Source organism: Myotis yumanensis, unplaced genomic scaffold (assembly GCF_028538775.1).
Source record: "Myotis yumanensis isolate MYYU_CA2020_CCGP unplaced genomic scaffold, mMyoYum1.0.hap1 SCAF_17, whole genome shotgun sequence".
NCBI classification, from domain to species: Eukaryota; Metazoa; Chordata; class Mammalia; order Chiroptera; family Vespertilionidae; genus Myotis; species Myotis yumanensis.
In genome coordinates, this window is record NW_027223768.1 from 39,120,698 (window position 1) to 39,134,582 (window position 13,885).

The window sequence follows — 13,885 nt, forward strand, 5'->3', positions numbered from 1 at the left end:
GTCACACACAGAGCAGGGCAGATCAGGGGGTTGGGGCGCCGCCCTCTATCATCCACAGTGCAGGGCAGATCAGGGGGCTGGGGCGCCGCCACTGTCACACTCAGGGCAGGGCCAATGGGGAGGTTATGGTTCTACCCTGTCACACACAGAGCAGGGCCCATCAGGGGGTTGGGGCGCCTTCCCCTGTCACGAACAGAGCTGCAGGGCGATCAGGGGGTTTGGGCGCTGCCCCCTGTCACGCTGATCCCCGTGCTAGGAGGCATATTACCCTTTTACTATATAGGATAGAGGCCTGGGGGCCGGCTGGTTTGCCCTGAAGGGTGTCCTGGATTAGGGTGGGGGTCCCCACTGGGGTGCCTGGCCAGTCTGGGTGAGGGGCTGAGGGCTGCTTTCAGGCTGACTGAAGCTCCCAACTGCTCCTTTTTTATCTCTTTTTTTATTTTATTCTGGGCCAGCTTTAGCTCTGGCTCTAGCTCTGAGGCTTTGTATCTGGTTTGTTTGCCGTTCTATAATCGAAACAATGTGTAACTTCAGCTCTGAGATCCCGGCTGGCTGAAAGCTGGTTTCAGCTTCTTATTTGCAACATAGTACATAGTTGCTTAGAGTTGCAACTCAGAGGCTGGGCAAGTCAGGTGGGGAACGTTGCAGTCTGCAGTCCCTGGAGCAAGCAAGCCTCATGTTCGCTTCCAGCTGCTTGGCTGCCGGCCGCCATCTTGGCTGACAGTTAATTTGCATAAGGATATGCTGATTAGCCAATGGGAAGGGTAGCGGTCGTACGCTAATTACCATGTTTCTCTTTTATTAGTGTAGATAGATAACATCCTTAAAATGAACCCTCTGAGATTGGTTCTAATAATATCCCATCTTCCAGATGAAAAAACTGAGACACAGAGGGGTTAACTAACTTCTCAGCGTCAAGCACAGCTTGTTAGTGGTTGAGCTGGGATTCAGGTCCTCTGTGCTCAAATACAGACTGCATTTTATTAGTTTTCTAAGTAAAACCTGAGGTGCTGGCTCTTTAGTTCTGAAGAAAGCTGGTTGGTTGCTCAATGAATTACGGTGGCGTGTGACTTGTGGACAAGGACAGTTCTGTTCAGTGGCTTTGCTATGTTGCAGGTGGACATGCAAAGGGAAGTCGTATTCACAGGCATCCAGTCCCAAGGTGCCAAACACTACCTGACGTCCTACTTCACCACCGAGTTCTGCGTGGCCTACAGCTCCGACCAGACCAACTGGCAGATTTTCAAAGGGAACAGCACAAGGAACGTGATGGTCAGTGTGCACGTCTCTTTCAGAGTCTCCAGACTCACCTGATGGTCACTATAACTGACCATGACTCTTTGCTTTTGTAAAAATACTTTTCTAGGCATTGGAAACACGGAGGGCTTTTCTAGGGCCTAATGAAGGAAAGTGGTAAAATGATAGGTCTGTATATTACAAATTAAAGAGATACGCCTGACTTCTGAAATTTCAAAACTCCACAAAACTTTTTAAAAATCACTTTATTGCCCTAACCGGTTTGGCTCAGTGGATAAAGCGTCAGCCTGCAGACTGAAGGGTCCTGGGTTCGATTCCGGCCAAGGGCATGTAGGAGGTGTGCAGGAGGCAGCTGATCGATGTTTCTCTCTCATGGATGTTTCTAACTCTCTATCCCTCTCCTTTCCTGTCTGTAAAAAATCAATAAAATATATTTTTTTTAAATCACTTTATCATCAAATGAAATACCCGGACTTTTCAGATTGGCAGATGGTGTACGGCAGCATAGAGCATCTATCTGATCTGGTGCTTAAGGGGCTCATGTTAAAAATATGCCATCAAGAGTTCTGATGTTACTAATTTTTTTCCAATTTTCTATATTCTCCATGACTAACTTTCTATATTATCACTTAGCTATTTCTAGGATAGATAAGCAAAATCCTAAATGGTGGCTCTTACTAATCAGTATCAGAGAGAGAACATAGATTTCAGTGAGAGTCTCTAGCTTAAAGAATTTTACATCTAGATTGATGAGAGATATTGGTATGTAGTAGTTTTATTTTTTCGTACTGTCTTTTCTGGTTTTGATACCAGAGTAATTCTAGCTTCACAAGCTAAATTGGGAAGCGTGCTCTTTTTCCCTATTTTGTGGAGAAGATCGTCTAGAATTGGTGTTAGTTCCTTAACCATTTGGCAGAATTCACCAGTGAAACCATGTGGGCCTGGAGATTTCTCTTCCAGAAGTTTTAAGATTACAAATTAAATTTCTTCAGCAGTTACGGGCTTTTCAAATTATCTGTTTTTTATTGGGTGAGTAGGAATAGTGTTTTTTCAATGAGTGGATCCATTTCCTCTAAGTTGCTAGATTCATGTCTGGAGTTGCTTGTCCGTCCCTTATCATCCTTCTGACGTCTGCAAGGTCAGCGGTGAGACTGCCTGCTCACGTCTGGTGCTGGTCATTTGCGTCTCTTCTCCTTCTGCTTTGTTGGTCTTGTTAGAGATTTGCCTTTTTTAACATCTTTTCAAAGAACTGGCTCTTTGCCTCATTACTCTTTCTAGCATATTTCTCTTTTCTGTCTTGCTTACTTGGTTGCTTAGTCTGAGTCTACCTCTGTTTCAGCTGGATATCTCATGATGCTCTGGCAGGGGAAGCGCATGGGGCACGGTCTCCTACTGCCGGGGGTCCAGCCCAGGTTGCCCACCTGCCAGGGACTCCTCCTCTTTGCTGCTGGTGGGATGAGATGCTCTCCACGGACACTGCAGCGGTGGGAGCCTTGGTAGGAGCTGGCCCCCACCTGGCCTTCCGACACACCCCAGTGAGGGCACAGAGGTGCCTCATCGCAGTTTCACGCCCATGGAGGTCAAGGCTCCGCCCTTGGCCTTTGCTGCTGTTCGATGAGGAGAGTCCATAGTTGTTTCTGTGGAGCTGAGCTTGCTGGAGAGCAATGATTGTCTAAGAGAGCTCTGTCATGCTGGGCTGCCCTCTCTTGGTTCTGAGGCTAGAGAAAGCAGGGTCGTGCTGGGGCTGTTTCTGTCTGTGCTCATTGGTGTTTCCTGGTTGCTGGCTTCTTTTCTTCCAAGTCTGGGGTCTGTGGGGCCAAAAGGAACCCAGGGAGCCCATGACCATGTTGTTCCTAGGGTCCTAGAACTCTAGCCATTCTGCCTTCTCTCCCCCTTCCAGAGCGTTCTCATGGTTTTAGTTGTGCTTAACAGGAGGAATCGGGAAAAGTACATTTGTTCCATATTCCTAAAGTGGAAGCATCCTTCAATATGTTTTAAGACCATATTGATTTAGTTCTGGCCACATGAAAATTTAACATCATCATATTAAATGACACCAACATTTTACTATAAAATCACTTTACAGAGAATTTTTGCATAACTAAGCTTATCTCTTTTCCTCTAGTATTTTGATGGCAACTCCGACGCCTTTACAGTAAAAGAAAATCTGTTTGACCCACCGATCGTGGCAAGATACATTAGGGTCTATCCAACCAGATCCTACCACAGACCTGCCCTGCGCCTGGAGCTGCAAGGCTGCGAGATTAATGGTGAGGAACCAAGATGCGTGACTATCTTACCACCGCTCAGAGAGTCCAGGTCGGGAGGTGCGGGAGAAGGGGAAGGACTTTCAGTTCTCTTCAATCACGTAGGCTCCTGAAGCAACGTTCTGGGAAGCAGAGGTTCCATTCAGGTAAACGCTCATGGTGACTCAGCGGACACAGGTTCTCCCGGGCAGGGGGCGGGTGCCATCTCTGTGAGCAGCACCTGGATGGCATGGTCTCCGCCCTGACCCCCAGGGAGGGTCCCAGCTGAGAATGACCTCCCTCAGCCCATTTCCCAGAGAACTGAGATTCAAACTAGGCCTGGCTCTTCCCAAGTCCTCGAGGACACTCATGTAATAACAGCATCTGGCCACATTCCCGGCATGCGTCAGTATCCAGTGAGTGGTTTTGCAATCTACCTCTGCTTCCCAACTTCCTGAAACCTTGACCAGGCTCTGTGTTGTTTCACATCCTATGTAGGTACCCAAGCCTCTTCTGTGTTAAGCTGCTATTTTTCAGGGGATGTAATGTGACCTGTGGTATAAATAGATGTAGGGGATCACATGTGGCCATAATAAAATTCTACGATGTAGGACAAAGATGTTTGAGAGTCATAATAACTATTCTCCCTCTCTGACTCTTCCAGTGGTGCTTTCCAAAAATCTTTCACTGTAAAACACATACAGAAAGTAATACCTGCCTTGGGCCTGGGGTAATAGAATAAAGCAGCCAGCCCAGGGCTTGGCTGATCCAGACCCCGCCTGGCTACTCACGGCTAAGGGGAGGGAGAGCCCACTATATAAGCACCTGAAACTCGCTGTGGCAGCCTGCTGGGAAGCCACAGCACCTTCTCTCAGGGTGGAGGGAAGAGCCACGCTCATGGTAGAGAAGGTAGCCGAACCTTGGAACCAGTTTCTTATCTGAGCAGGCAATGTTACATACACTCTTGATATTCATGAGGGATGAGGGATGGGCATTGTGCCAGTGCCCAGGTAGCAGGGGCTTGTACCATCTCCAATGAAATACAGCTTTCGTACAGGCAGCCGCACTCCTTGGAACAGCTCCATAAATCATTGTTTTCCTCCTGTGTGGTGCCTGATGTAAGCGGTAGTTTGATCAGCTCGTAGAGTCAAGCTGACTCCCTGAAATGGGACAGTCAGCTCTGTTCACCCACACAGTTGATTGTTGTGATGGTTGCTGTTGCTGGCACTCTGAGGAACAGTATTCCTTCTCTCCTCTGCGCACAAAATGGGGTACAGGGAGTGCTGGTGGTGCGTACTAATCCCATTACTTTTCTCTCAACAGGATGCTCCACCCCACTGGGTATGGAAAGTGGGAAGATAGAAGGCGCGCAAATCACAGCTTCCTCATTTAAAAAGTCCTGGTGGGGAGACTACTGGGAGCCCTCCCGTGCCCGCCTGAATGCCCAGGGCCGTGTGAATGCCTGGCAAGCCAAGGTGACTATCCCTGTTAACACAGTTCTCTCCGCTTCCAGGAGCAAACAAAGGAACACGGGGGGCCTGGGAAGCCAGACAGCACCCCCTGTTTCTGCAGGTTGTGATCCTGGGCCTGAGGACGAGCATGCCTGTCGACTTGGGAGCTTTCGCTCTAACGCTGACTCGCAGAGAAGTTATCATCATCTTTGCAGTTCTTTGTCGAATCTTAATTTAGCCAGGGGTGGTCAAAGGCCAGGGGATAAATATTCTGGGCTTTATGAGCCATACGTTTCCTGTCAAAACGACTCATCTCTCGTTGTAGCGGGAAAGCAACCGTAAACATTATCATGGCTGAGTTCCAATAAAACTTTATTTACAAAAACAGGTGGTAGGTCAGATTTGGCCTTGGGCTGTAGTTTGCAAATCCTCTTTGAGACAACTTACATTAGCACTAAGTGATTTAGATTTCCAACATCTCTTCTTTCCCCCACCATGCCCCATTTAGCAATACTTTTCATTTTCGTAGGAGTGCCATTAAAATTCTTTTTTCCAATTTTTCTGAGAACTTTGTGACATTCCTTTAGACCAAGCATGTCAAACTCAAGGCCACATGCCTCGAGGCATGCGGCCCACCAGCTGCAGTTTGAAATGCTTGCTTTAGACAATTGGCCGCATAGTAAAATGGGGCAAAACCAGGAAGTAAAACAGTGGTCTAAGTTGGAGAAACAGCTTTTATATTGCCCCTGATATCACCCACAGAGTAATTCAGGTGACAGTTTTAGGGTGACTTAATAACTGACTCACTTTTATTGCACTCCTCAACTGACCGGAGGCATCCGAATGACATCAGAAATGAGAACAAGCCCATCAACCAATTTAATCCAAGTTTCCTGTTTTCTCTCCTCCTAACCCTCCCTAAGGTGCCCACTGCAATTCCCTGGACTTGCTAGGGATTGCCACCTCCTGTCCTTAAATTAGGTCACCAGAGACGCTAGTGGAGTGACTAGAAGACCGTGGGCCCTGTACAGATAGTTTTGGGAACCAGTATCTATGCCTTGAAACTCATGTCTGGACCTTCGGAGGGTCACCAGAATGTTAGAACAGCAAGCATCTGATCTGGATTTTTTCCTTTCAAATCTCAACACAAAGGAGATGAAATAAATACTTTTGTTTAGACTTCTTGTTCTCCTCAGAAATCCCGTTCTCCCCATAGGCAGCTCAGTGCTCCTTCCTCCAACCCAAACACCTCATTTTGCAATTCTGCAGAGGGGGGAACTGAGACCCAAAAAGATAAAATAATAAAGTTAATAATGTCACATTACATTTATGTAATTTTAAAAAATCATAAAAATAAGAGTAAAAGGTTAAGGAGAGAGAGGAAGAAAGGTGTTTCCCAGATGACACTTTAGATTTGTTCATGGTGCAACCTTGTCCCCCACCCTCCATGGTCCAGCCTTTTAAAAAAAACTTGCTCCGAATACAATATGCTCTTAGTCTTTGTGAAATAATAAAGGCTCCAAAGAGGAAATGCTAATTTTAATTTTTAATGCTGTCATTTTAAATCTGGAATTCTAGGTCACAATTATTTGTTTCGCTTAAACTATTAGCATGAAGTGGGTTTATAGGGTCTCTTTAGAGAGGATGAAAATCTAAGCGAGACATATGTAGGCCTACATGCAGCTGGAAGGGTCTCTACCCCTTCTATGCCTAAAAAATAGTTTTGCCTAGAAAACCCCTCTAGCTACCTATATTCTGCTTCACTAGTACCACCTTGGTTTGAAGACACTGCAATACCACCAAACGCCACTAAAGGGTATAACAGAATTAATAAAAATCATCCAATACGATACTTTTAATCAAATTAATTTTCTCTAAAGATATATAAGGTATATGACTATGTACATATGCATGTGTATACATATGTGTATACGGGCATGCACATATGAGTGATGTTGAGACAAATATATCAATGTTCACTATTTCATTATTTCATATAGAACTGAATGAGACTATGGGGCTTGATGAATCTCCCAGAATTGAAAATTCGTCTCAGATTACTCTAAAACTCAATCTGTCCTCTGATCCTCCTCCTCCACATGCGTAGCACCAAGCATGTATCTAGGCATTTTATTTGGCCAGAGGTGGGACAATTACTGTGCATATCAAGCCCTAGGTGTAGCTTTATCAGGTCTCTCAGTGTATTTGAAATACCTGAAAAGAAGAAATTGGACTATGTCTCCTATTGGACATTAACAACGGAAAGGAAAGTGGGCTTTTCTAAAATAAAGACAGGATACTATTCCATTCTTTCCCAGGTAACCCTTCAGTAATCAGTAATATCATCATAGCATTTAAACCAACTTGCTTACCAGAATAACACTTAACTATAATTTATCGGGTGAATATTTTTCCCCAGTCAATTTAATTTACTTGTTTATTTAACAAATATTTGATGAACACCAACTGCGTGCCATGCTCTGTGGTAAGTGCATAGCAACGAAACTCATCGGCCCCTGTGCTCAGGGACGCAGGGATACAAAGATGGACCCAGGTCATGATTGCACATGTGTGAATGACTCCGGAAGAAGTTAGCATACGTGTTGTAGCAACAAACAGAACAGGGAAGGCTTCGAGGAGTCGTAAGGGATGAGACAGAAAAGAAACCCTTGGAGCTCTGGCATTTCTGAGTAACTTGGTCTAAAAAAAAAGCGAAGGTTCTGGCATCTGTCTTACCCATGCGTTCTCCTCATCTTCACAGGCAAACAACAACAAGCAGTGGTTACAAATCGATCTGCTCAAAATCAAGAAGATAACTGCGATTGTTACGCAGGGTTGCAAGTCCCTCTCCTCTGAAATGTACGTGAAGAGCTACACCGTCCACTACAGTGACCAGGGAGTGGAATGGAAGCCTTACAGGCAGAAATCCTCCATGGTGGACAAGGTACAGGGTGGTATCCGGGCAAAAAGGAAGCCGTTAGAAAACGGTGCTGTGATGAGAATGATACCTTGCATTTGCAGATAGCTCTTTGCATTGGACAAATACATGCTGGCAGGTCCCCCCTGTAAACCCTAGCTCTGCAGGTAACTGGTCTTGGGACAGGGACCATGCACATTGCCTCCTGCTTTGACTGAGCCACCTGTGAAGCAGTGAGAACAAAGCTCCAGGGTCTGATGTGAAACATCCTTACCTCTAATTGAGAGAGATGGAGCTCGGGCTGCTGTTGACTTAAACACTTATTTCCCACACTCCTGGAGGCTGGGTCCCAATCAGGGTGTGGGCCCTGTCGGGTTCTGGTAAGAGCCTCTTCCTGTTATGTCCTCATGTGGCCTGCCCTGTTGAGTCCACGCAGAGCTCCCAGGTCTCCTCCCCCCTTCATTATGTGTATTAATTCCATTTAATTTATCCTAGTTACCTCCCAAAGGCCCCAACTCCTAATACTACCTCACTCATCTATAATAATAAAAGCATAATATCCTAATTAGACCAGATGTCCTTCCGGACCAAGCCAGGGCTGCAGCTGCCAAGGCTGCGAAGGCCTACTCTTGCACGAATTTCGTGCATCGGGCCTCTAGTTTTACGTAAAGTATCAAAGTTTATATATGAATTTTGGGAGGACACAAACATGCAGTCCATAGAGGGGTCCAGAAACTCTACCACTGCATTAGCGTTGCCTTGGATATGCTTGTTGTTCATGACTGATCACACACCCATGGCCATAAGTAACCAGCCCCTGGGTTGGCTGTTTCTCTGACTTGGTTTGGTTTATTTCTCACTGTACCAGGATGTCCTCCTGGCAGGATAAGCATCATTGTCAGAAACAACTGTGGGTTAGCTTCTGCTGTGTGTGAATCATGGGGAACTTTCTGGGGATGCAAAAAACAAGCAAAAAAACACACCAAAAAACAAAACAAAAATAACGGAGCAGGGACACAGTTTTAGCTGAAACTATAGGGTATATCCAAAAAGGAGGACTATAGATGCATGGTTGCATTTTATTTTAAATATTGGTAAGAGCTAACCATGTATCGGTGCCACTATCTGTCACTTACTAGGTACTTGTTATATGTTTACAGACTTTTGTTAATTCTTACAACTTCCATAAGGTAAAATTTCATTATCCCCATTTTGCCAATGAGGAATCGAGAATCAGAAAACTTAAGTAACTGGCTCCAAGTCACTCAGTGGAAAAGGGCCTGAGCGCAGAGCTGGGCTTGTAGCTGCCCATATACCGATCAAATGTTTTCTCCTCCTCTACTTTAACTCAGATCACCAGGGAGGCGTAATTCCTAATGAGGCCTGTCTGGAGCAGGATTTCATTGAGGGTCACCTCTGTGTTAATGTTGTCTGTGTTCTTGGATACCTTCGATTTGAACAAAAATAATTTTAAAATTCACTGTAAGATTTGTGTACTCATTATACTACCATTAAGGATTTTCTCATGTTTTGCTTTCAGATTTTTGAAGGAAATAGTAATATCAAAGGGCATGTGAAGAACTTTTTCAACCCTCCAATCATTTCCAGGTTTATCCGTATCATCCCGAAAACGTGGAATCAAAGTATTGCCCTTCGCCTGGAGCTCTTCGGCTGTGATATTTACTAGAATTAAATATTCAGAGAGACAGGAAGGACTCTTAAACATATCAAGCCACTTAGAGTGGGCAATGTATTTTATAGCTATGTTAAATTCTCTATTAGAGAATAAAATTTTATATGTGAAATTTTTATAATGTAACTCCTGGCTACCATTAATTGAGATGATAGCTGGTATTTTTGCATTAATTTGAATGTAAATGGGAAAATAACAAGAACCAACAAGAAAATGGCTTATCTTTCACAATGATTAAATATGCTCTATGAAGTAATATTCTATTCAAGTAGTTAACATGCTTCACCATAGTTCTTTTAAACCCTGAACATATTAATAAAAGAGATAATAATGTTTAAAACCATACCTGGGTAGCTGTCACTCCTACATTTTTCTTTAAAAAACATACACTATGGCCCACCTGGTGTGGCTCAATTGTTGAACATGGACCTATGAACCAGGAAGTCATGGCTCAATTCCCCATCAAGGGCACATGCCTGGGTTGTGGGCTTGATCCCCAGTGTGGGGCGTGCAGGAGGCAGCCAATCAATGATTCTCTCTCGTCATTGATGTTTCTCTCTCTCCCTTCCTCTCCATTCTTCTCTGAAATCCATAAAAATATATTTTAAAACACACACACACACTATGATTTAAGAGTAAAGGAAACAAATGAGAATTTTTAATGTTGACTTTTTGACAGTGGAGAGAAAAGCAATCTTATCGTGTGAACGAAGAAAGCTTCAAATGCCCTGTCCTACCCACAGGACAGTGGTGGTTCTGACCCCCCACGAGGAAAATGCAAATAAGCATCTTCTCAGCAGCCCCGTTGGCCTATGAATCTGACCTGCTCTCCCTTGAGCTGATGGCACAAAGCGGATGTTCAGCAATAGGGGTCATTAAACATAGAACTCGGACTTTGGCTTCATTCCAACTGACATTACGTGGCACTGTTTCGAACATAGGCTCACCTAAGGGACAGCTGGTGCCCACTGGCCCAGTGCAGCGATGCCAGTCAGTCCGGGCCCTGGCCAACTTAATGCTCTGGGGTCACTCTCTTGAAGTTCTTAATAATTTTTGAACAATGAGTCCGACATTTGCAATTTGCAAGAGGTCCCTCTACTGTAGAAATGGGTGGGATCTCTTCTTACCTACCGAGGTATAATAGAGGCAAGGAAATCAGGCCGACTAGCAGGTAAGGGGAGAGACGAGAATGGAGCAGAGATCCAGCCTCATTGTCCACTGCATGAAGAGAAAGGGCCACGAAGTTTCAACCGCCTGCCTGGGGCCATTGCTAGTTTGAGTCAGAGGTGAAACTGGAAGCAAGATGAGCAGACTCCCAACCTCTCCTTCAGTCTGGTTTCTGTTCCATAAAGTGGAAATGATCATGATAACAATTATGATTCATCCTCCCCAGACGGGTCGACATGAATATGAATATGAATTATTAATTGATATGAAAATCACTTTGGAGATCAATCAAATGTTTGGGTTACATCTGATCTGTGGAGAAATGTTAAAACAGCTTTTAGTTTGAAATAAAACCATGTATTTTTATTCCTCTCTTTGAAGTCATGTAGATGAAATTACAACTTGTGCCGTATCCTCCACTGACATAACATACTCCACTCTTTGTTATGTAATAACTGGTTGCTATGGGAAAGAAATTAGTGACTCACAGTGTCCTCACGACTTGGAAAAAGAAACAAACAGATACAACCTGAGCATTATTCATCACTGGAAATGAGGAATCGGGAAAGAGAGGCTATGCGCGTATCATAGATACACAGGGTCAGAGGAAACACGGCATTAGTTCTCCGGCATTTTTTCAAGTTGCTAAGAGAAATTACAAACTTGGTGACACTTTTTAGAATAACTGAATAGTCACTATCTTTTGAGTTCAGAACCATTTGGGCAAACTCAACAAAGCACTATGGTGGGCATTGTGGGGGAGAAAATAAAACAAATAAAACACACCACTCTGGCTCTTCAAACACTTGTTACCTAGTTGGTTGGATAGAGAATACAAGCTTAGGAAGCAAACACAGACTATAGGAAGATTTCACCCTGAGGAGTCAATGGTAAGAATTAAATCAAAGGAGTAACCCCGGGAGGGTGGAGTCAGCCTGTGGAAACTTTTGGAAAAGGTGATTTGACCCAGACCTTGAACACATTGGGCATATATTAAGGTGATCTTGGCAGAACCCCAAAGAACCAGACTGGAATAAAGGTCAATGAAGACCAGAGAAGTAGAAGAGCTTTATACTTAGATTCAGGTCCCTGTAAGCTTTCCCTGACATACCTAACCCTTCTCCCCACTCCCTTGGTACACAATCTGACACTGTGGAGGGGGTACCCACCTATATCCCTCCATCTCCCACCCCCACACCATGCCCATAAGTCCAGTCTGTTTGCAAAGTCAAAAGAAATAAAAACAACAGCTACCTGGAAGGACCCGGGGATCCGACGGTGAGGTAAGAGAAACATGCAGATACAAAACGTGTCCCTAATCTGCAAACTGTGAATGACAGACGGTGGAGACCAGGCTGAAAGTGAGATATATTGATAATGTGATGGATGCACACTGGCTCGCTCAGGTTGAGAGGACCGGACATGCTGCTCAGAGGGAATGGAGCAGGGAGAAAGCGGGTAAAAGTGTGTCCCGTGTGGGAAACTGGCTAATTGAGATAAGAGAGTCACACAGGTATATCTGGTTAATGACAAGTTGTTAGAGTGCTGATGTGATCGTTATATTTTGTTGTGTTTTCCCACTCGCTCACATCTGAGCCACCTCAAATTCATCTGCACGTTCATACTTTACATTTAGGGGCAGCTTCTCATTGTCTCAAGAGTGATGTACAGATACTTTCATACATTCACCTGCTTTTTTTGGCAAGGAATTTGGTAATGGTTTTACTTGTCCTATTGATCTCAACTGCCTCTAGCAGCTGTTCCTCCTTGTTGACTGAGAGGCTTTCAGGAAGTCTGGAATCTGGCAATGATTCCACAGATGTGACAGGTGGTGTAAAACTTTCATTTTCTGAGGAGACAGTGACAAAAGCTACATTTCTATGTGGTGCTTAGAATAGTCCTTGGCACAGAGTAAGTGCTATATAGGTACTGATTATTACTAATGTTAACATGATTAATAACAACAATGGTATAAATAGGCATACTATAAAATCAATATAACGGCGTTCATTATTATGAACAATTGTTATTCATTTCTGCTGTATTCAACACCTTGTGTTACACCACTCATACTTTTTAAAATTGTGGTAAAATATACATAACAAAATGGTTGAAATGGCAAGTTTTACCAGTGTACAGCTTGGTGGTGTTAGGCACATTGACACTGCTTTGCAATCATCGTTAATTTTTTTAGATATTTGTATTGATTTCAGAGAGGAAGGACGAGGGAGAGAGAGATAGAAACATCAATGATGAGAGAGAATCGCTGATTGGCTGCCTCCTGCACGCCCCCTACTGGGGATCAAGCCCACAACCCAGGCATGTGCCCTCGACCGGAATCGAACCCAGGACCCTTCAGTCCGCAGGCTGACGCTTTATCCACTGAGCCGAACCGGCTGGGGCCATCATCACTGCTTTTTATAGCCGCTCTATTTTCTACCTGTAACTCCATGCTTTTCCCTCTAGGTGGAGAGTCTGATTGAACTGCACACCCAGCCAGAGTTCAGAGCCTTTCACACTGAGGTCAGGCTTTAATTATCCAGGCTAAACAAAGAATTGCACAGTTGCATTGACTTTCTTCAGTGGGTTTAACTGACCTAATTATGTTTTCTCTGAGGTAGAGGCTGAAAATTTTTTAACAGTAGATGCAGACATTAACATTATATCCTGAGTCCACAGTCTTAGAATGTGATCCAGAAATTATTGTAAATTATCCACAGACAAATTGGATAATGTAAAACAGTATTAGGTAGAAATTTACTCAATGAGAAAATTTAATTGTTTTCCAATTGGTTTAAGGAGGCTTAAAACAGGGAGAAGTAGGCCCAGCCGGTATGGGTCAGTGGTTGAGCATCAACCTATGAACCAGATAGGAGGTCATGGTTCGATTGCTGGTCAGGGCACATTCCCAGTTTGCAGGCTCGATCCCCAGTGTAGGCCTGTAGGAGGCAGCTGATCAAGGATTCTCTCTCATCACTGATGTTTCTATCTCGCTCTAGCTCTCCCTCTTCCCTTCCTCTCTGAAATCAATAAAAAACAAACAAACAAACAAACAAAAACAGAGTAGATAAGTTGCTAAAGTCTAAATGGGAGAGAATGGTCAGCATGCTAAATTGTAGTACTGTCTAGATCAGCCGTGGGCAAACTACGGCCC

General features: G+C 44.3%; 1 protein-coding gene across 1 annotated transcript in view; it reads left to right on the forward strand.

Annotated features, from left to right (window-relative positions):
- Positions 1-11,060, forward strand: part of F5 (coagulation factor V) — a 64,132-nt gene extending 53,072 nt beyond the window's left edge. The window contains exons 21-25 of the mRNA XM_070396570.1: positions 1,117-1,272; positions 3,383-3,527; positions 4,827-4,978; positions 7,716-7,898; positions 9,412-11,060. Coding sequence (XP_070252671.1) covers positions 1,117-1,272; positions 3,383-3,527; positions 4,827-4,978; positions 7,716-7,898; positions 9,412-9,558 — 783 coding nt within the window. The 3' untranslated portion in view covers positions 9,559-11,060. The remainder of the gene's footprint in view (positions 1-1,116; positions 1,273-3,382; positions 3,528-4,826; positions 4,979-7,715; positions 7,899-9,411) is intronic.
- Positions 11,061-13,885: the final 2,825 nt, after the last annotated feature.